At 41.1% G+C, this 22,696-nt stretch overlaps 2 protein-coding genes across 6 annotated transcripts; one reads left to right on the forward strand and one right to left on the reverse strand.

Moving 5' to 3' along the window:
• Positions 1 to 996: 996 nt before the first annotated feature.
• lamp2 (lysosomal-associated membrane protein 2) lies at positions 997 to 13,519 on the forward strand. 4 transcript variants are annotated; one of them, XM_080289467.1, is made up of 10 exons: positions 997 to 1,268; positions 4,046 to 4,158; positions 5,854 to 6,064; positions 6,156 to 6,317; positions 6,407 to 6,582; positions 6,646 to 6,828; positions 6,930 to 7,040; positions 7,390 to 7,444; positions 7,531 to 7,698; positions 11,241 to 12,147. In XM_080289467.1, the coding sequence occupies exons 1-10, from the start codon at positions 1,229 to 1,231 to the stop codon at positions 11,381 to 11,383; spliced, it is 1,362 nt and encodes a 453-aa protein (XP_080145593.1). In that variant the 5' UTR covers positions 997 to 1,228; the 3' UTR covers positions 11,384 to 12,147. The 4 variants fall into 4 exon arrangements, with proteins under 4 accessions (XP_080145593.1, XP_026001632.2, XP_026001623.2 ...); XM_026145847.2 differs by lacking the exon at positions 11,241 to 12,147 and adding an exon at positions 12,318 to 13,519 and having other exon boundaries at positions 6,407 to 6,828; XM_026145838.2 differs by having other exon boundaries at positions 6,407 to 6,828.
• Positions 13,520 to 16,505: 2,986 nt separating this feature from the next.
• On the reverse strand, positions 16,506 to 22,469 carry atp1b4 (ATPase Na+/K+ transporting subunit beta 4). 2 transcript variants are annotated; one of them, XM_026145877.2, is made up of 9 exons: positions 21,730 to 21,911; positions 21,540 to 21,596; positions 20,805 to 21,021; positions 19,152 to 19,280; positions 18,927 to 19,031; positions 18,389 to 18,588; positions 17,827 to 17,883; positions 17,635 to 17,727; positions 16,506 to 17,538 (listed from the first exon to the last, which is right to left on the reverse strand). In XM_026145877.2, exons 2-9 carry the CDS (start codon positions 21,591 to 21,593, stop codon positions 17,377 to 17,379), a joined length of 1,017 nt encoding a protein of 338 aa, XP_026001662.1. In that variant the 5' UTR covers positions 21,594 to 21,596; positions 21,730 to 21,911; the 3' UTR covers positions 16,506 to 17,376. The 2 variants fall into 2 exon arrangements, with proteins under 2 accessions (XP_026001662.1, XP_026001653.1); XM_026145868.2 differs by lacking the exons at positions 21,540 to 21,596; positions 21,730 to 21,911 and adding an exon at positions 22,316 to 22,469.
• Positions 22,470 to 22,696: the final 227 nt, after the last annotated feature.

Consider the following 22,696-nt stretch of genomic DNA (forward strand, 5'->3'; position numbering starts at 1 on the left):
AAGAGAGTCTAAGTTAAACAGATGTTATCGGTGTGATGCTGATTATGTGATGGACAGATGGAATATTTTATATTAAAGCAATTTACACCTTGTAAGCTTAAATATAAGCTAAAGTTTGTTTTTAATGGGATGGCTTCTATAATCCCATTTTCTATATTGTCTGCTCACGTTTTTGTTTTTTTTTTGGTTTTTTTTGTTTTGCAATAATGGTTATCCATCAATCCACAGAAAATAACATCTCTTTTTTTGAGCCATACAGTACTGCGCAAAGGTCTTGAGGCATGGTAATAAATAGGTGCTGTGATTTATTGAGGCAGTAAACATACATGGAAATACAGTTAATAAGAGGATTTTTTTTTTTCCTTTTCTTAAGGACATGAGTTTCAGATTGTGACCATTGACTGTAGATAGTTTTAAGCCTCCAGGTTGTTTAGTCCTGCACTAGTCCAATTTGCTCAAATCTTTGTCAAAGGTCATTGCTCACCATGTCGAGATATGCCAACTTTTCAGCTAACAGGTCTTTGAGAATTGGAATGTCGTTTTTGGTTTAAAAATCCAATTTTATATTTTTTTATAGATCCAACTAAAGACACGAAAACAAATGATATGCATTTTTTGACAGGCTGCTAATAACAAGCTGCCTAAAGACAGTTTGAAATTGGTTCTTTTCCAAGTTGTCATGTTTATCCCTCGAGTTAGGTCCCTTTTTATGCTTGAACAATTAATAAGTCAGTGTTAAGTGGCTTAACAAAATGTCCAAATAAAAACTCTGAAAGATCTTCAGAAAGCCTGGAAAACTATTACTCAAGACCACTTCTGAAAACTTCCAAAATGTAAAGAAATGCAGGTTAGCTCAAAACGTTTGCACAGCAGCGTATTTCTCGTGAAAGTTCACTTTCGTTAACTGAGAAGCCGAGTCCGGCATAAAGGGAGGTATCTAGTCACCCTAATTATAATAGTATGAAATCATTGGTGAAGATTTTATGAGGCGCTATTAAACACTTAGGTTCGTGTGAGCTTTAAAACGCACACGGGCCAATAATTAGTCCATCAACGAGATTTAGGTGTGGGCCTGGCTCCACACCTCTTATAGGGCTGGCACGTCAGCGTCTGTCATATGACTGTCATTTCCTGGTATCGTCGGTGGTAGCTGCAGCCAAACACCACTGACTGAGCGTCTCCGTCGGTTGTTTTCTCTCCAGCGGCTGACCCTGCAAACTGCCCAGCCATGATGTCTCGCTGCCTTTTCTTTTTTGTGTTTGGAATCGGTAAGTGTCTTCAAAATAGCTTAACTTTAAAGAAGGGGGCTGGGGGGAAAAATCGCTCACTGTTTCTGAGAAGTGGCGTGATTAAACTTCTGGGACGCGCCGGGCCTGTCGCTTCAGGGCTAAATCTTACTGCTGTTCTGGAAAGGAAAATTGCAGAGTATAAACGTAGTTGAAGATGTGTTCAACTGCACTGACACAAACGTGTTTGCTTAGAGTGAGTATAAAGTACAGGCCTTAAGCGGTTCAGTCGTGATGGTTAGCCGTCGTAGCTTCATGGCTAATTGTTACATACGTCAACACTAAACTGAAACGCAGCCAAGCGGTCGCATGTAGCTTTCAGATTTACACATATATAGCTGCTTTATTACCAGGGGGGAAAAAAAACAAAAAACGGCAACAAAAAACTCAAAAATAAAAAGTAGCTATTTCCGCGTTAATTTTGCAGCTAATGTTTTGGACAACAATTGCTAGTGTCTGATGGCTTGGTGATTAGATAACACCAGGTTTAGAAGCGAAAGTTCCAGTTAATCATGAAGCCTAAACCCGTCGGAGTCCTATCCTCTGCTAAATAATACTGGCCTAAAACAGATCAAGGTTACAAGAGCAGAAATGAATAGAAAGTGCGACATTAAACGAGCCGTGGGTCCGATAGTTAGCATTAGCTTTTTGACAGTTTGCTGGAAATTGGCACGTGACCGTGAAGCTGAAACGATTTACCGTAGCGCTAAAGTGTAGCATAAAAAGCTAAGCAAATGCAGAGTAGAACTACAGATCTGGATTATTGAAGAGTCTTTGATTTTACAGACGCTTATTTGATTAAGTGACGATAACTTCTAATTACTGGGCTTCGCTGGATAGATCGCTGTTTGTCTAGTAGTTTTTCTGGAAAGTTCTCGTCTATTGCAGGCTGATACGAAAATATGCCACCTTATCGGGCCCTGTTGCAACTATGCTGTGTACCTTTTTACTCTGATAATAAAGGGGGTATTTCAGTGCCCTGAAATTTGTTAAGGTATAGCTGAGATTGTATATCTGCCTGTAAGAGATTTCATGAACACTTGTGTGTCTTGTGGACTCTATAGGTTTATCACATTACCTGCAGACCTGAGATGATGAGAGCATGCGGTTAAAACCACAGCTGGCGTATAACTGGACTTCGGCCTTTGTTTAATTGCACGCACATTTTTGTGGTCCGGAGTATCTTGAACATTTAAGTCTGTATTTGTAGTTGTGTGGGAGGAGTTTGGTTTTTCATTAATTCACCATAAAATGATTTAAATGACTGTAAACCAGTAATGTGTTCACAAAGCAACTCTTAAGTTGTCAGTGTAGACAGCACACTGGTTCATCTCTTGAGTCGGGTGACTTGTTTGTCATGCTTGGATGATTCATAGGTCAGTGTCAGTTGGTTTCACAAAGGACAAGCATTTCTCTGAAAATGGTCCGCTTTAAGAACTGGATTAAACATGAATGACATGTCCAAAGAGAAACTTTGAAATACTTTTATAAAACTTGGAGAAATATTACTCAAGGCCACTATATTGTGTGTTTTTTGAAAAGGCCAGGACTGGAAACTGAGACCTTTGGACACAATAATGCTGACACTCCTTTGCACTAGAGTCACATGATTTGGGGGGCGGGGGCGGGGGGGGGGGGTTAAAAATCTAGGTTGGAGTTAAATTTTTATGTGCTTCCGAAGGTTCCTGGCTACCCTGCAATAATAGCTGTTGGCATTTAAATATTAAAGAAAAATTGTTTGCTTTAACAAATACTAAACTGGAACATCTTTTAGAAAGGAAAACTCAGTTTAACTGATGGGTGACGCAGAACAAGTTTAAGCAAGTCTCAATTCAAATGTTGTTTTGGGTTTTGTTTTTTTTTTAAGGGGGGGGATCATGTCATGTGATAAGCTGCTGATAGGTTTTCAGCCCTCAATACTAGGATGTGTTAAACCTCAAGCTTGGTGGCCTAAGCTACTGTGACTAAAAATTGGCTGCTTCTAAGGGTGACTATTATTATAATAATTATTATTATTATTTACGGTTTGCCATGATTAGGCTTGCGTTAGTAACATCTGTTGCTGTACATCTGTCATGAGTTTAACCTCCTTCAGAGAAGGCTGTAATGAAGGCAGGACCTACTATAGGTGTTCTCTCCAGCAGGATGACAAAATGAGGTTGGACAGGATGAACGACTTACTTAGAAAACGTCTTATCTGAGATCCCAGCCTTGATAAGAAAGTTATGTTTACATGACCTGCATAAAACAACATGGTGATTTTGTAGTCCATCTTATCAGTGTTGTAGTTCCACCACAGCAGACATGCATGATCAACATTAATCATTAAATTATGAAATTGTTATAGTGTGTGCTCCATGGCGCTCTTACACATTTGCTTTACTTTTATTGCAATGTGCTTTGCTTTATTTTTTTTTTTTTTGGTCATTTTCCATGAGCTACAGCTTTCTGCTTCCTGAACAAATGACCAGTCACATGAAAGTGACAACACACTTGGTATTGGACTTTTTTTTTTCTGTTTGTTTGTGTGGTTTTTTTTTTTTTTTTTTTTTTTTAAATTAGGGTGGATTGGTGTGGCTTTTGTGAGACCCTGTGAGTGATGTCATCTTCATAACTTTGCCCACTTGTTGGTCTGCAGGGACTGACTCCATCCCCTCATCGACCTTTTAAAGCATAAAATGTCACAATTAATGATTCTTATGAGTAAGAATTGTATGTACAGAAGAAAAAAATACTAAGTATGCTCCTTTTCTTTCCAGTGTTCCAGCTATCACATGGCATTGAGTTCAATGTCACAAAAGATGGAAAGTTATGCCTCTATGCCAATCTGGAGCTCACATTCTCGGTCACCTATGAAGATCTTGACAACCAGGTAGGTGTTTTTGTCTTAGCGATGTGAATCACGATTCTTAAGTCTACAGCAGTCCATATAAATACTGTGCTGACGTGTGATAGCAGCTTGGCTCTTATCAGACACTTTAGCTGTGACAGTGTTTTTGTTCCAGTCATGTGAAGAGGAAATGAGGGGTTCCCTGAAAAAACAAATTTTTTGCTATTCAGTATTTTAGTTGGTGTTTTCCTGGTGGATATCCTGCTCTTGCAGTGTTGTCTTGTGAGGTGTTGTTTAAGTAATCTCTTAAAGTTAATTTTTGTTTCTTTTAAACCCTACAATCTGATCTGTTTATCAAAATGCTACTTTTTAAACACAGTTTTCATATCTTAGTGGGGACATCTAATTGACATGATGCTTTCCCTAGCTGCTTACCCTAACCATAAAAAGGATGCCTAATCTTAACCCTTAGGTTAAAGTTAGGTTTAGGACAATTGTAACCCTGACACTAAAACCCTATTGAGTTTCAAATGCCTTCAACCTTGTTGGGACAGTCATTTTGTCCCCATAAGTATAGTAACATTCCAATTTCCGGTCCCCACAAAGATAAGTAAACATGGTACGCACACTTTTTTTTTAATTAAAAAGACAAGCTATAATAAAACGGATCCCCACAAATGTTTTTTTTTATTTTATTTTTTTATTAAACTTGTACTTTTTCCTACATTTGTCAACATCAGTCCATTAAAATGCCTCTAAAGACTGTAATCAACATGAGGAGGGGAGAGACCCTGTTTGCAAATCAAGAAGCATTTACAAACTCTGTGCTGTTCGGGCTTGTCAGGGCAGGTGAAATTTAAATGAATTTCCACTGCTCTTGAAGCCTGCAAGATGAAGGATGGGTGCTAGTCATGTTGCTAGTCTTGATTTAACCAATGTTAAACTGCTATCACAAACTCCTGTCAAGTGTTAATAGACTAGGCTACTGTTGGCTAGTAGCTGCAAGTGTTAAATAAGCTTCATGTCTAAGCTCTATGAACACACGACAGAACTGGTTCCTTAATTTTGACTTGTGGTTTTCAGAATCTGCTTTTGTGCTGATCATTGGCATTGACTGTATGTTTTACTTGTATTTGTGTTTTTTAAAAAGGGGAAAAAATATGGACATGTTGGCATAATTTAAAATCTAAAGCTGATTGGAGGTGGTCTGTAATCACGGACTGAAAATTAGAAGCTTTCTTGTTTTGCTCATAGATTGTATAGAAGATGGATGCAGCTTCTGAATCTAAAAAGTGAAGCCCTAGCAGAAATGCCTTGACACAGCTTTCTCTTTAATGACCAGCAGGGGGTGCCTCCTGGTTGAAGACATGTCCTTTGCTCAGTGACATCAAGAAATGCTTTCATGATAACTTCATGGTTTCTAACACTAATGTCATGTGATTGAAGTTTATTTTGGTAATTGGTCACAAAAGGCTAGTCAATGACCGAACCCTGGAGAATGACTATTCAGCCTAGCTTGTGACTGTGACAGCACTCAACTTGAGGATTCACAATAGCCATTCTGATTACCTGCATCCATCTTTTATACTGTCTGAGCTTACCCCTTGCTTGATTAGCTGTGGATCCATTTTGTTATTAATTTGAAATGTATTCTGTTTTGCCCATCTTACAAGTTAAATGTTAAACTTGTCAAGTGTGTCAGATTAAGTTCCTATGATCATTTACACTGTCTTTCAGACTCAGACAGCTGTGTTTGCTTTAACTGATGACGCCAATTCAACTAAAAGTACATGTGATGCCAAGCACTCAATGCTGATACTTAATTTTGGAGAGGGTCACGCTTTCAGTATGAGCTTCTCCAAGATTGAAGAAGTTTACGAGGCGGACGTAGTCACCTTTACCTACAATCTCGGCGACCCTGTCCACTTCCCTAACTCTAAATCAAAAGGTAACGTCTACATCTCGATGTGTATTTATTTTTTAAAAAACTTGGCGATAGATCTTCTTGCTGACTTTTTGGACTTTTCTGGATTTGTTAGAACCTACTGTGGCAACAGGGTTTCCTGACATTAAAAACATAGGCATAGATACCTGCTACTCATGCAAAAGTGAGGACCTGATCGAAAGTGGTGACGTCAACATTACGCTGTGGGATGTGCAAATGCAGGCTTTTATCAGTGATGGCAACAAGAGTTCTGAAAGTAAGTACGCGACCTGTGACGCAGCTCATCCTGGCTGTAGCGTTTTGTACATTTCTGTTAACGTGTTCTTCTGTTTTCTCCTCGCACAGTAAGCTCCTGTCCTGCAGATGAACCCATCTCAAGTACAACTGCTGGTCCAAATACCACTACTACTGCTGCCCCTAATGCCACAACTACAACTGTCCCTACCACCGCCCCCAATACAACCACACTTGCCCCCAATACAACCACACTTGCCCCCAATACAACCACACTTGCCCCCAATACAACCACACTTGCCCCCAACACAACCACACTTGCCCCCAACACAACCACACTTGCCCCCAACACAACCACACTTGCCCCCAACACAACCACACTTGCCCCCAACACAACAACTATGCCTGTCCCTACTACCACCCCAGTACCCACTCTCCCTGTACCCACTACTGGGAACTACAGCATCGGGACTGTAAATGGCACAGTCTGTCTGCTGGCCAACTTTGGCCTGCGCATTGGTATTAAGGGCGAGGTAGGTTTCATATACTCACATTTGTAACCCCCCCCCCCCCTTGACAGATAATTTATCATTTGTTGATTTTGCTTCTGTTCTGTCTGGCTTAAAATTTACAGGAAATGAATTTGGATCCCAATATGGCCAATGTCTCTGGATCATGTGGTGTCAACAGCAGTGAGCTTACTTTGGCATCTAAAAAAATGACTATCAGGTTTACCTTTACCAATGTAAGTCCTCAGAGGTAAAATCATTTATCCATGTGGTAGATAATGTTGCCAAACTTACCAAGGGTCACACTGCACATACTTAGCCATTTTACTGTCCTTAACATGACAACTCCACTTCCAGGAAAACAAAAAAGTAAAAGGTGGTTATGTAACCTTGTATTATGAGTATTTACTTCAGACAGGAGGTATGAGAACCTAAAGTTATACAACTCATTAATTAAAGAGGAAAAATGCTAAGTGCTTTTATTTTAAATCTCTGTGTCAGTGACTGGTATTTAGGAGCTTTTGGGGAATGCCGTTGACTTAAACGAAGTCTTCAGTTTCCCGTTTTGTTTCTAAACTTTTACAGGACACAAAGAAATTCCGCCTGCATGATCTGAACATCAGTGTCAGCACGAGCTCTGGTAACTAAACGATTCTCGTATAGTCACATACACCAGGCAATGCACTGAGAAGAAGGCAAACTATGTGCTGTCTTTCTTCCTTGAAGGTAATTTTTCTGTGGAGAACTCCAGCCTCAATCTGTGGGAGGCATCCATCGGCAGCTCCTACATGTGTAACAAGGAGCAGACTTTCAACATCACCGACACACTCTCCATCCACACCTTCAGCCTGCATGTGCAGCCCTTCGGAGTGAACAAAGGTGTTTTCAGTACAGGTAGGTTATTTTTGAAATCTCCTAGTGTACAGACAGTGGCTCTGATCATGATCAGAATAAGGCAAGAATTTTTTTTAATGGATTTATCAGTGCTGGTTAACAGGTTATTATTTAGGGAAGACATTAAAAAAAAATTCTAGTTGGTGTTGAACTGTTCAGTAATCATCCTCTCCCAAACCAGGCTCACACAACTGTGCATAGTTGTGGATCTGTGACATGCTAGTTTTACCCGTTGGAGTTTGGACCCAGACCTCAATTTCATAAGATTGGTGACTTTAAAACAAAAGTTGTCTTGCATAAATTAAAAAAAGGGGCAGCCTCTGTAAGGTTCTCTTCATAGTGCTGACAAATCTCCCGTGTAGTTCTTTTCTTTTGGTGCATTGCACTTTTGTTGCTGATAAAATGTTTGAGGTAATGTGTAATTGCTGGAAGACTTATCATATCCAATCTAAGAGAAACACAGCACCTTTAGACACAGTTGTGTTATCCTGTTAATTTATCACTCATTGTTGCACATGTTTGCTGCTGATTAGCCATTGCTGCTCTCTTCATTGTAACAGAATGACTTATGTTTTATAGTTGATGGTTAATGTGTGCACTGGCTAGGTTAACATCTGTGTGACTGCATTGAAATTCCAGATGGAGGAGGTAAAGCTCTGTGCTGTTGCAAATCAATATCGAATAGTAAATACTATCAATATCGGTTCTTTTTGAGAACTACAGGCATGCTAGCACTTTAAATATCAGGTTGCCCCAGAGTTTTATACATGCAAGCAGTTTACTGACATCACTGAAGGAAGCTGTGCTTTTTATTGCCTTTGTAGTCTTAAATTAAAGCACTAAACATCATGAAAATGAGGTCTGGTTCATCCACCTAATTACTTCATAAACATCTGCAATAACATCTGTCATTAAGTCTTGAGTTGAAAGAGATGAGATTTTGGTGTCGTGTGCTCGAAAAACAAACTACAGATAATCTGACCTGTTGTCCTGCTGCGTCACATGTCTGTCTCACAATGTTTGTTAAATCACAAACGCACTGTTCTACCTGCTGACTGACTCTCTCTTTATCTGCAGCCCATGAATGTTCAGTGGACGACCCAAACATCTTAGTCCCAATCATTGTTGGCGCTGCTCTGGCTGGCTTAATTCTCATTGTAGTGATTGCTTACGTGATTGGTCGAAGAAAGACTTACGTTGGATATCAGACTCTTTAAATTCATATTGCAGTCGATCTTGTGATGTTATGGGGGTTCCCAAGCCTGGTCCTTGGCCTTCATGGTCTCACATTCAGGAGTTGGTCTAAAACTAAATCTACAGTTTTGTGAAATGGCATCAGTGTGGAGGGGACTCAAAATTTACTGTCTGATCATTGAGGTGTAAAGTTTTGGTTTTCATAAAGATGCAGGATTTTCTCTCAAGGACCAGACTTGTTTACCCCCCCAAGTGTTTGTGGTGTCTTTGTTTTCCTCATGTTTTTGTTTTCACCTGAATGTCTTTTCTGTTTTTGTTTTTTTGTTTTTTATTGGTTAATGGGCAAGTGCAAGATCTATCAAGCATTTGTTCAAATTGGATATCTGGTCATGCAAAGTCTACCTTTTCATAAACGAAGCCCCCTGAACATCTTCCACATTTCTAGCACAAGATGTGACCATGTAATTGGTTTCTGTAGGATCCTGCACTCGCTCAGCAGACATTCCCCTTTTTGTTTTTGTCTTTAAAACATTTGTTTTCTTGTTTAACCCCCATTGAGAATTTGTGGAAATCAATTGAAAACCTCAATGTCACAGCAGCTTTTTCTTTTTTTTTCTCCCCTCCTCCCTCCCTGGAAGTTCATTAACACAGATGAATGTCTGCTCCTTTTAAAAGGCTGTAGATGAATATGCCTTAGTCCATGTTTGCCCCTGTAGAGCAGGAGAAACATAAGATATTTGTCCTGGTTATGGCATTGAACATATAAAAGCACACATGGCGCTAATTACTTTAACAATGGCTCACCAACAGATTATTGTGACGACCCCCAGAGTGACAAACCTGTGATGAAGCCATCATTAGTCATTAAATTTGCACATGCTCTGTTCAAACCGGAAGTTGTGTGTGGCAGTTTTCTCTCTTCCTCACTCAGAAGACATTTTGGCATTATGTTTAGAAAAGGGATCATACTATTATGTAGATATTCACTTTCAGCACAGATGATTCTGAAATGGGGATATTTGCATGTAAATGCACTTAAACACTCTTTATATTTTTCTTACGTTGACTCTGCTGTCACATGATCTCACCTGTGTAAAATTCTGGGCTTTGGCCTGAGCTCTACAGGTGGCTGCTGCTGGATCAGTGGGTGTTAAAGCCCCTGAAAACTTTGGGTTCAGAGCTCTGCATCTTTAGATATGTCACGAAACTGAGTAGGAATGACGACAAATGGTGCAGGAATGGTTTGACGTGTTGCACAATTCTCGTGCATCTCTCTAGCTCACAACTTGACACGTTCATATCATGTTTGGTTAATCTGTGTGCTACAACTCTTAAAGTCAGTCCAGTTTTCCAAATGCCAAACTGTTTGTTAGGTTTCAGCTTACCTGTCTCTTTAAGACCTCAGGCTGTAGTTTAATCCGATTATTCTAATAAATGTGCAAACAACCACACAACTGCCAGGATAGCTTTAATTGGTGTGCTGAAATTAGTGATAACTTGACATTAAATGGATTTTTAAAGAGGCTGAAAGTAAGTTTTCAGGACCTTTCGAATCAGGGAGTTGGATCAGAGTAGCACAGTCGGGTATTGCAGGCCACAGAATGTGTTCTTTGTAATGACAGGCAGGCTGTGTGACACGACAGTAGCTGTATGTTAATTCAAGCAGAGTACTGTTTATTGTTCATTTGGTCGCAGCCACAAATCATTACTTTTTTTTTTATTTCCCAAGATGCTTGTGAAATTCTGCTTTTTCCAGGTCACTGTATATGCGTATAGTTAATGGCACTTAAGAGCTTTGACTTTTGCTTGTGATTGTTGCAGTTTGTATTTCAGCTTTGTACAAGTTGCCTTGATGATGAAGATGGTTTTGCAGCATTAAGAGTTTTAATTAGACACTTGTCAAATCATCTAACAAGCTTTGCTCAATAACTTTGTCCTGTGCATTCAGTAACTCACTGCTTACTCGCTGCGTGATGTTTGGCTGCTTAATTTCCCTCCACTCATGGAGGAGACGTGCACACACATAAAGGGAATCTGTGCTGCAAGACAATCTCAGTTGTTGTGTGTTATGTGGATGCAACTGATTTCCTCTGCATTCTCTCATGCTGTTAGCTATAATAAATTGGATTTCAACTTGTGTCAACTGAGCTTTTTAGTGTTTTCTACAGAAATAAAAGATTGTGCTGTTGAACCACTTGAGTAAATGTTTATGCTTTTAATACCTGGGAGATTTACGTGTCAGACCACTTCTATCTTTCGGCTGTCCTTTCAGTAACCATATGTTATGTTTATGTCCTATGTTAAGCCTGTGAGACATTCACCTCTCTGCTCTCTTCACTCCTGTTTAGCTGAGGAATGCCTGGCTGATGGGGAGAGCTTCCTTGTTCCCATAGCTGTCGGAGTTGCCCTGCTTGTTCTCATTCTTATTGTTCTGCTGGCCTACTTCATCGGAAGAAGGAGAAGCATGGCCACCGGCTATCAGTCTTTCTAATTTCTCATTTAGAGCTTTCAGCTATACAAAGGATAGTTGCTGCCTTTGACTAATTGTGGGGAAAAACTATCATTGTGTTTATGTAGTGTTGATAGGTGTTCAGATTCTCTTCTTGCTGAGAGCCAAATTGACGCTGTTCTGTCTGTAAATTTGAAGCTACAGTTTAGCCTCGCGTAAAGACTGGAAACGCTGAGGCTGCATCTTTAGATTTAACTGAAGTCTGTGCCAGCAGCTCAAAAGATCACTTAAGCTGGTTTTCTACACGATTCCTACCCTGAACTCGGCCGCACTTCGGCTGATGCAGAGACTGCCAGCTCCTTAGAATAAAGGCTGTGATGTTGATCTAATGTAACCATGAGTGCCATGTAAACCAGGCAGTACAGTAGTGCCACCATTTCTTGCAGAAAATGTTTTTTAAATTAAATGTTTAAGATGCACAAATTAAGCAGAATGAATAAATCTGAACTAATTTCTTGGCTGGCGGTGGTTAGATTCAGAAATCTTGTTTTTTCTTTTCTCTTCATGGCAACAAACAACTTGTACATATTAAAATCCACAGGTTGTATTAACGGTCTTTTCAGATTAACCTGTTAATGAGCAGACTTTAAAGATGCTGACATGACCAGTTTCTAGTGTTTATGCTAAGCTGTGCTGACCAGCTTTGTATAAGAGCGGCATCAATTGGATTTGGCAAAAAGGCGTTTTTGTGTATCTTCCAAACCTCCATCACTCACTTTAATAACTATTACACTGACTCAAATCCTTGTGTTGACGTATTTATCCCCACCACCACCAAAATCAACACTACTGTAATGTTGCTGATTGCTGTTTCCTCTTCTCACTGCTTCCTGCTGCATTTCTAACCCAAACTTCCTCTGAGTGTTTTTCCTCCTAAAGCACTAACCTGTCCTTTCTGTGTCTCTCTTTCTGTCAGCTGAAGAGTGCTTCCTGGATTCTGATTTGAGCTTTTTGGTGCCCATCGCAGTTGGCGTGGCACTCAGCTTCCTAATCATCCTTGTGCTTATCTCTTACCTGATTGGTCGGAGGAAGAGTCGCACTGGCTACCAGTCCGTATAATTCAACCCCGCTGCGTCTTCTGCCCCTTACAGCTCTTTAAAAAAAAAAAAAAACACCTTCCCAGCACTCTCCTGCCCACATTTATGCTCTCTTCAGTTTCCCGTGAGACAGCGTCTTAAAAAAATAAAATAACCTTTCAGCTTATTTCGCAAACACCCTTTCAAATTTATCCCCTCCGTTTTGCTTTATTGCCAGTGACTGAATAGAGTACCAAAACATTTATGATCGATATTGCATCGTTTGATTATAGATTGCATGTTTTAAAAAGTTAAATTTATGGCTGCAATTAGCCTTCCACTTCCTCCTCCCTTCCCTCAGCCACCCCAGAGAGGCTTTTTGCTCTCGGTTTCTGTGCTGTATAATAGTATGTGTAAATTACTCTTGTATAGAATGAATGACACTGATTTTTGATGACATGAATGTACAAGCAAGCTAATAGAGCCACTCATTAATTTCCCAGACATTCATATTTTTCCACTGAGTCGCTAATTGTATTACGCTCCATGTAACATGAACCTCTTTTTGATGCACACACTTGGTCACTTGTAGCTCAATTAAAGGGACGATAACAGGACACTTAACCAGCATTGGGACCACCTTTTGTTTAGTTGTTTTGTTTTTTCTGGTTTAATGTTGTTTCTCACTCACGGTAGGAGATTTATATTTTCCTGAAATGAACATTTGTTTACACATGAGTACTTGGTGAGTTAATCATGGTGGTGTCCCCTCGTAACCCTGTGATATTTGAAAAAGCTCAAACGCAGTAGACTCAGGCTTACACCGATCACCCGGATCAAACCGCATACTACCCCGTCCATGTCATAGTACACTAACGACAGGTGAAGTTCAGGTGTGAAGACGACGTTTCCTCGAGTCGCACCGTTTCGTTCATGTGATTCTGAGCGTCCGGTCACTCCCCGACAGTTTCGTGCCTTTCTGTTGTGCACCTCTCGAGTTGCTTGCTTGAAGCTTGTCTCCATCTGATGAAGAATGTGATGTGATGAGCTTGTTTGACACAAGTGGGGAACAAATTAAATAAAGTTTGGTTCTTGTTTTGTATCATTGTCATTTGTTTTTTCTTAAACTGTATCTACTTTGCTTTACTTGTCAAGGTGCAGACTTAGCTAGAAAAACTCATCTCCTGACTGCTGTCCTATTGATGCTTAAAGCAGGGTCCCTTTAAAGTCTTTGATAACCTGCTTTAAAAAAATCTTCAGTGATAATGTTGTTCTACTTTATGCTCTGATGGTTTTAACATTTTATCAGCTGCCTTTGCAAACCCTCTGGATGGATTGGTAGTCCACATTTTATGATAATCAAACCATTTAGTTCAAAACTCTTAAAAGATGGATGTGAAACCAGATCATGTTGTATTTGTTAGCCTGACAGCATCCTCAGAATACTTCAGGTGAAGCACTCTACCTAGGTTAATATTACATTAGAGGAGCATTTCATAAACATCAGGCCTCTAAATGTTTGGGGAGTTGGGTTTTTTTGGGGGGGGGGGGTTTCCCATCGTAATCATGCAAAACTAAAAATGTTTCAGAAAATGTTCACACAACGTTGCCAAACATTACCACCTCCTGTCAGTTACTCCCTTTAGGGATCGCCACCACGGATCACCTGAGCATCTTCCACCTCTGTCACACCAACCCTCTGCATGTCCTCCTTCACTACATCCATGAATCTTCTCTGTGGTCGTTCGTTTCCTCCTAGCTGGTCGCTCCATCTTTAACCCCCTTTATCCAATATATCTACTGTTCCTCCTCTGCACACATCCAAACCATCTCAGCTTTGTTCTCTAAATTTGTCTCCGAGTCACTCACCCTGCGCTTTCCTTCATCTTCAGCTCGGCCTCCTGTCATTTTGGCCGTACCGCCATCACCAAACCATGCATCAGAGCTGGTCTCGCTACTCTTCTGTCATGAATCAGCCCTGATATTCTTCACTTGCACTCTATTCACCTCTCTCATGCACTGCCCATTGCTTTGGATGGTTTACCTCAAGTATTTCAAATACTTCACTACCTCTACTCTTTGCAGCTTCACTGTTACACCTGTCTCCCTCTTATTCATACACATGTATTCTGTCTTGCTTCCACTGACCTTCATTCCTCCATCTCTCAAAGCTCTTTCACCTGCTGCCTTCTCTCCCTACAGACCACAATGTCATCTGCAAACATCATAGTCCACAGAGACTCATGCCTGACCTCATCAGTCAACCTGTCTACCACCATAGCTTCATGGTCAGGATTCATTTAACCTCAGACACACTGAACACCTAATGGGTCTCCACCCAACCTGTGCTTAAGGTCACATTTGTCAGTGGGTTGTAATTTTGCTTAGTTTAGTTTCTTGTCAACCGGTGACAAGAAAACGTGTTACTCTACTTTTAGTACTTAAGAAATTAAAATAACCTGTGAACCTGATGAGCTGCTACTCTAATACTCACCTCTAATGCAGGGATATCAAAGTCATTTTATACCGTGGGCCACATACGACCCACTTTCATTTTAAGTGGGCCAGACCAGCAAAACACTCCTTTCTGTCAGGTTAAGATGTTTACCTTCAAATGTAATCCCTGAGATATCTTAACACACAAAAAAGAAATGCAAATCATCTCTGCATTCTTGCTGGGCCATTTCTGGCCCTTGGGCCTTATGTTTGACACCACTGCTCTAACGCAATCTGTTAATTTTCATTTTCATTTCATAATGTTGTTTGGAGGATGTTTTCCCACCTTAATATCATTGTGGGAATGTTTCATAAAAGATTAGAGTATAATCTGGTACTCCAAGCCATGCTCAACATGCTGCAGGGAGAATGTCTTAGTTTAACTTTTAACGTTTCAGGAACATTATATAAAGAAAAAAAAATCTACCCTCTCTGTGTTCTTTGAATAATTAATTAAAACATGTGCTCGATAACATCATTAGAACTTGTAGGTGACTATTGCCAGTGTCGTAGGAACTTTCCCTACAAGCTCGAGAGTCTTGCGACTAAACTGCATTCAAAGGTTAACAGGCGTAAACATTTACACTGCTGAACGATCAAATGGCCTAAACTGTGCATTTGACTTTGATTGGCTACCTGCTTTTTATGACCTGTAACAAGCACGCACAGCTGTGACTCTCATGCCAGCTACTGACATGAAAACAAGTTGACCCTGGAGTTGCACAATGCTGAACTGATATGGAGACGAGTATCAATGCTGACTTTGTATAAATGGGTTTCTGACATTTTATCTGAACTTGAAGCAAAAATGTAGACAAAGCGTTTGAGTGGTACCCCCTATTTTTGTCAACAACACAGAGACGAAGAGCTGCTGCACTGGGGCATGAAAAGCTAAGAGCGAAGTATAAAATGAAAACACGATCCTCCCTTTGGTAGAGCCCCCTCGTGTTAATCTCTTATTACTCTTCAGTTCCTGGATGCCTGCAGTTGTATTACCCTTATCCATTTCAGGGCTTCTTTAGCCAATGTTTCAACCTGCTTCCATGTCCTGTGCTTGGGTCCTCATTATACCTCCAATTACACATTTTACTAGAATTAAATTTTTGTGGTTAACGATTCAAAAAGTCTGAGAACCGATTCCTTACACTTACCCTCCAGTGGATGGTAAGCGTGTTGATTGGCCTCTTTGGTCGACACCAGCATATAACACAGCTGTTGAGATGCCAATAAAGTTGGTACTGGAAATTTGAATGTACGTAATCAGTCTCACTCTAGAATGATGGATTTAAAGTTGTTTAGAAACGCTTCCCAAACTGATGGGCAGCAATAATTACTTCTCTAAGATCACTGCTGCTGTCTTTCTTGCTTGGTTTGTGGTTAATCAAGTGCATTTTGCATTTGAGCAGCAGCATCTTACTTCTTAAGGAAGCATTAAGTGTTTACTTTATAACCTTGTTTTATAGCAGCTGCCTCTGTATAATACGACATTCTTTAAAAATATGAGACTTCTGCAGTAAATCAATTTAGATGTTATAGCAACATGTCAGAGTCTGTGCAGGCTGTTAGTGATGTGGAAGAAAACTTGCAGTACATACCAGAACACTGTATTTATTGTAAGAGCTATAATAGGAATAAATACAACACTGATACCAAGTTTAGTAGCACAGTTCAGGCATGATTAATACTATCACAAAATAGTTATAGCATAATTAAAACGGTGCAGACCTTTGACAAACTATTTCACAGCACAGTGCGTCTCTTTATTGATCAGTCATGTATAGTATTTCATTTTCCAAAGCGAATATTTTTTACAAAAGAAGAAGTGATACTTTATCATAAATGTATAATACTGCTCTATTCAACAAAAATATAGTAATCATGTATTTGCATTTATTATGTCTTTTTTTTTTACTGTGTAAGTACAGTACAAGTCCTGCTTTCAGTGTTTGCATGATAGTTCTTTGAATTCTTACAATATACATGTTTGAAAAATATAATGCAAAACAAATTAGTACACTTGGTCGCACAAAAATGTGCACAAAAACGTACGATCTAACCTGAAAGAACTCTAGTTCCCTATTAATGTTTAATTCATAATTGGATTTGCATAGCCAGAAACTCTAACTAATGGGCAGAGTGTAATTTAGTGCGGTTAATCTCACTAATCATTACAAAATATCAGGAATCGAACAGGAATAACTCGCTCTAGGCACTCGTTCCTGTGCTCAGCACTGTTTGTTGTGGGTGCAGGTGCCAGTAGCACACTCGTGGTACAAAGAAACAACAAAAAACACGAGTAAATACCTACTTCTTGAGGATTTTGTTTCACAGCAGAAGATATTTAAGTGAAAGACGAGGACAGGGGCAAATTACATATCTCATGGAAAATAACGGTTCAGTATAAATCTTGTCTCGTGAATGTTTTCCTGCCTCGTCTTGTGAGCGTCCTGCGACACCTTCGCCTTACGCTCCGACCTCCAAGGAGAAGGTCACGCTGCCCAGGTAGCGGTCAGTAGGAGAATCGTTAATGATGCCCTTTCCGTTCAGTTTGCATTGTACTTGGATGTTAGCGCCTTGCTGCACGCCCGTAAAACGTACAGCCACGACTGGTGAAGAGTAGTTTACCTGAGAGACGAGAGACAGAAGATTAAGACCCGACGGGTGTTTTAAATTCGACTGCTGCTGCAGCAGTTCCCCGACAATCATGAAACTTTCACTCACATGTCTCAGCTTCCCGTAGTATGGATAATACTTGTTTTCAAAAATGCTTTTGGGAAAAAACTCAATTTTTCCCAAGACTTCTGGTGGTCCTTTCTGAGAGAGAAACTTAAAATAGTAAGTCTATTTTACAGACTTACTTATTTTTATACACTTTCAGTCATGAGTCAAAGAATCAAGAAAGAAAAACTTTACCTTAACGCCACAGGTCACATTTATCGGTTTCCCCTGACCAGGTAAGTAACCGAGGATCTATTAAAGAAGAACAAGAGTAAGAGGGAAAATGTCTCACTCTGTAAGCACAAATGTAAAGATGCACCTTTGTGGATTCATCTGACAATGTCTTTACATTTAAAAGTGAAATATTCCATTTTTTTTAATATGCCAAAGCCTCATTTTCTCTCTTGTAGTTTTTCCATCCTGCATTGTTTGCATGCACACGCTATGTATCATCTTTGTCCCAAACTGAATTAGATAAGTAGATTTTTTTTTAAGGCACAGCTGATGGTGAGTTTCCTTTGCCCTCTTTGTGGGGCACCGACTGTTTCTGTTTGCAAGAAAAATCACAAGTAAATATGTGAAAACATTCAAAAATGTTTCTAATTAGGCATGAAATAAGCACCCAATGACAAAAGGCTTTCTCTCTGTCTTACCTAGAATGACCACAAGATGTCACTCACACAGTAAATTGATAGTAAAATTGATTCACAGTACAGTAATCTGGATTTCTGATATTTTAAAATCCATCTTTTTTTACCCGGTTCATTCGAAGGAGGATGCATGGCATTCCCTGAGAATAGCCAAAGTTGGCGTCCTGCAGCCCTGAACACTGCCCCAACCAGGACCGTTTAAACTGACACGCTTTCCGCTCTGCAGCCTCGTCCAAGTCGTCCTGCATGAAGTATGTCTCCTTATCACAGGGAATATTCTTCCTCTGCTGAGCAGCATCGTTATACGCTGAAAGTACAGAGCAGAGAGAAAGGGGGAGGGAGAATGAGAGAGAGAGGAGGGCATAAATAAACCTTTGCAGTGCCCTGCCAGGCGCAGGCCTCTGATTAAGAAAGCCTGACAAAAGATGATTGTGAAAAAAAAAACACCCAGGACTGAATAGCAACCCTCTGCCCACAAAGAGGCTTCCCTTCCCAGCATGCCCTGCAAGGACCAAATAGAAAAAAGAGGGACAAAGGCAGTGAAGATGAGGATTAACCCATTCCATGTCTCTTCATTTTAAACAAACTCAACAACCTTGTCAGACCTCCCAGCTTTGACCACCCCACCTCGATCGCATCACTCACGTCTTAGATATTCCTCCATAGACCTGGCGTACTTCCTCCAGGATTTGCGATCAGATGCGTTAAAAGCAATCTCATGGCCTTCTAGGTGCGGGGCCATCGTCATACCTGCCAGTGGAGACGCAGAGACAGTCAACTGTGCTGAGATTCAGGGAGAAGCAACAGACAGAAGGACAGCTAGAGGGACAGAGAACAGAGGAGGTGGTTTGAGTTTGGAGTTATAGTTACCTGGTGGCATCACTCTATCGTTGAAGGTGGGGTGGTAGGGACTAATAGACCACATGAGGCAAAACAAACAGCCGCCAAACATGGCTGCAAGAAACAAATAAAGTGCAGCATAGAAGAGTAGGATGAGGCCTGAATGGTGAGAGTGAAGGAAAAAAATAAAAAGAGGCATTAGGGAGTACTTGCACAAATGTGGATTACATAACAGACAACACAGCTCCTGATAAATTACATCTGATCTGAGTGAAGGGGAATAACGAACCATGAACAATTCCCACTTTGCTCAGGCAAACCATTTGGTCTGTCTGGACTCCAGCTACTGTCCTTGATCAGGACGGTCACTAATTTGTTTAGGAATAAAAAAAGCACTGTGGTCCCCTCGTGTCTGCATTTGCGAATAACTCCACTGGCTTTGGTATGAAACCCATACTTAGCTAAAGCACGGACCTTGTGCCAAAGAAATCCTGAGAAATAGCACTGGTCTGCAATTTTCAATTAACAGTCCATTAGCTACTAATCAAGCTAAACGTGTCCTAAATAAAATGGCTTTTGCTGTGTGGGCAATTTCACAGGGGACTAGCTGTAGCCAGCGTTGCATCCCCTGAGCCACAAAGGCCTTTCTGTTTGAGCTCAGTGAGAATTCTCCCAGCTGTCCTTTCACTCAGGAACACAGTGAACCTCCGGTTGCCATCGTAGTGAAGGTCCTTTTGCAGCCATAGAGGCACAGCCAGCTCCAAGGAACCCCAATCACCCCACTCTGGTATTGTGTCCCCTCTTACACACTCGTCTCACAGGACACGCAGCACAGACTTCAACTCGGGGTCTTTCTTCAGCAGACACATGGGCCCCACTCTTCCACAAGTGTGCACACACACTGGTTATGTGGCCCGGGGATCCGGCATTGCAGCTTATGCAAGTAACACACACTTTCCTTAGAAGTTCTTTCTGCACACAGTTGGATCATGTTTGCCATTGTGTGAAAAGAGAGGGGGCTCAACAGCATCACATAGCAACTACCCTGGTTATACCAAGAGGTTGCTCCATCACCACTGACTCAACAAACTCGTCCAGTGTGTCGCTCATGCCAAAAAAGTTCTCCAGCGCCCAAAGCTCGATTTGGCAGTTAGATTTACAGGGCGGGGGAAAAGAACATGAACACCTCTACGTGTTTTACTGCAACTGAGAGGCCACAAGCATGTTAAGTTCAGCAATGAGGTCGCCAAGGCTTTGGGAAAGAGGCTGTGGAGAGCATGGTAAGATGTAGAGGAATGTGTTTCCTGGCCAATGTGAGGCCTTGAACAGTGCGTCCCGCTGGGGAATCGTCCCCAGGCAGTCTGTTTTTGTCGGGACACTCTGAATCATCCATGCACCTATGTAAACATTGAGCATGAGGACACACACACACACACTCGCAGCACAGTGAGCTCAGTCACTGGACTGGAAAGACATTTCTCACCCTAAAACTATCGCTGAGTGCATCTTAAAAAACACACACACACTGAACCATCACATTTGCATGTTATTTAGGATGATTAACTGTGTTGCACTCAACATTAAAAGTGTCGTTATGGTCATATGCACTAAAAAATATATGATACAAAATGTCCCTTCCCCATAACCCAACAGCAGAGAATTTTTCTTTCTTCATCAACTCACTCCAGCTCTTCCCAGAGCGACCCATGAATTCGTTGGTCTCTGCATTCCACAGGTATGTCTTCAGGTCGTCTATTTTCTGGTGGAGCGTCCTCTTGGGAATCGGCCTGCGCTTCCATCTCTCAAAGTTGAGGTCTTCCTGCTCTAGAGGCTGATGCTCGGCCAGCTCCTCCTGCTCTTCCTCCAGCTCTTGGCCATGCTTGAGTATCACTTTGTGAGGCTGGTGGAAAGAAGAAGAGAAAAAGCCCTCACCACACATATTCTAAACTGCTGAGTTCTACAGTGAAACCTATTTGCTTTTCAAATTACTGCAGGAAAAAAATGGCATGCCTCCTGATCTGAGTATGACCGATAACATAAACTGCCAGACAGCGCTCTGCATATTAATGAACTGATGGTCCTGTCCTCCGTTTCTGCAAATTATAAACCCGCTGGTGACCTTGTGGCACTCGTTGGGAGAGCTGACCTCCTCTGAGTGGACCCTCCTGCTTGGAGCAGCAGCTGCAGACAGCAGAACTGGAGGGTCACTCTGACAGCCAGCTGTTACTGAGTCTCAGCATCCAGAGGCCAGGACACACAGATCCCAGAGGAGCCACGGGACACATCATTTGCGAGAGAGAGGCCTTTATAAGAATCTGCTGCTACGGGAGGATGGGAGCGGGGTTGATAACTTTGAGGTTCATCAAAAACGCTCATGAGCCAGAGGGGAAAAAAGAATAAAATAATCTCAGCACTCACAAGACTTCTAACAAGCTTCTCCTCAGCTCCTCCCTCTGTGGAACTGGGCTCCATATTCTTCGCAGAAAGAAAAGGTGCCAGTTAAACCAACCACAATCCACGGTGTCCATTAAATTACTTTTCAATTCAAAGCCAAGCTATCTGAAATACACAATCTGTGCTCTATCGATGAATGAAAAGTCGGACATACCTGAAGTTCTCTTTTCAATTAAAAAAACACGGATTAATAAGTCGAAAACCCTATTGGCCCCCAGAGGAAAAAAAATATTATTTGTCAAAAAGTTTTGGGGGATTTCATTAGAAAGTTTTAGGCGTGCAGGGGGAACCGGGTGTGGAGAGCTTCCTTCAACTAGGCGCGCATCATAGTGAATGAGCGCTGGCCGGAGAAAAGCTGGGGGTGGGATGCAAAGTGCTTTTTCTTTTTTGGGTCCCACAGACGTTTTGGCAGCGGCCTGGATCACAGCACTGCATGCTGTACACGCACACCATCAGCCATTGTCTGCTAAGCTGAAGCAAAGCGTGAATACAATATTTATAGCCTCTCCCAGCACAAGACACTCAATCAGCGCCTGGCTGCGTACTGTAAATGCGCAAAGATCTTCCAGCAATTAACTATTTTTCAATTCTTAGTTAAATATCTTTGACTCGGGTGTTTATCTAACTTAAATCACAAATCAAATCAAAGTAAATCAATCATTAGATACACTCCACGCACGTGTATGCGCACTAATCCAGCTGTCAGCACCCACAATTTCAACGGATTACCATAAACTAACCTCTGGTGAAGTAGTCCTCATCCCTGATCCCATTAGCACTCCGGTCACGTACCGTTCTGTTACCCCCATACTAAAGTGGAAGGGGGGAACGTCCCTAAGAAGTTCCCCTCCTCCTTTTACATGAAAAGAGAAATTGCGTCATGGAAAAAGCAATTCTTTGAGATATGCGCGGCAAATCGTGCGTGTGTGTTAGAGCTCGCGTGTTTTACAGTAAAAGCCAAATAAGGATGTTTGCAGAGAACTAAAAGTCACAAAAATATATTTGTCAGTAGTTCTCCTGTCAGTGCAGATTAATAACCTGAACATGTCCTTCAAAAGAAAAGCGAGCAGGGGTGCTTCCAGGATTTTTCTGGGCAGCCGGGGCCCATAACATCAGAATAT

The sequence above is a fragment of the Astatotilapia calliptera genome, chromosome 2, assembly GCF_964374335.1.
Source record: "Astatotilapia calliptera chromosome 2, fAstCal68.1, whole genome shotgun sequence".
Lineage (NCBI taxonomy): Eukaryota > Metazoa > Chordata > Actinopteri > Cichliformes > Cichlidae > Astatotilapia > Astatotilapia calliptera.

What these genes read in the sequence shown, in the direction of transcription:
- atp1b4 (XM_026145868.2), bottom strand. Translation starts at nt 22,384, where the DNA reads ATGGGGGTAACAGAACGGTACGTGACCGGAGTGCTAATGGGATCAGGG. An exon ending in TCGCTCTGGGAAGAGCTGGA is followed by an intron (nt 19,281 to 20,804) that starts GTGAGTTGATGA and finishes CTCACCATTCAG; the next exon opens with GCCTCATCCTACTCTTCTAT. An exon ending in ATGTGACCTGTGGCGTTAAG is followed by an intron (nt 17,728 to 17,826) that starts GTAAAGTTTTTC and finishes TTTCTCTCTCAG; the next exon opens with AAAGGACCACCAGAAGTCTT.
- lamp2 (XM_026145847.2), top strand. Translation starts at nt 1,229, where the DNA reads ATGATGTCTCGCTGCCTTTTCTTTTTTGTGTTTGGAATCG. An exon ending in ATGAAGATCTTGACAACCAG is followed by an intron (nt 4,159 to 5,853) that starts GTAGGTGTTTTT and finishes ACTGTCTTTCAG; the next exon opens with ACTCAGACAGCTGTGTTTGC. An exon ending in GCATTGGTATTAAGGGCGAG is followed by an intron (nt 6,829 to 6,929) that starts GTAGGTTTCATA and finishes TAAAATTTACAG; the next exon opens with GAAATGAATTTGGATCCCAA.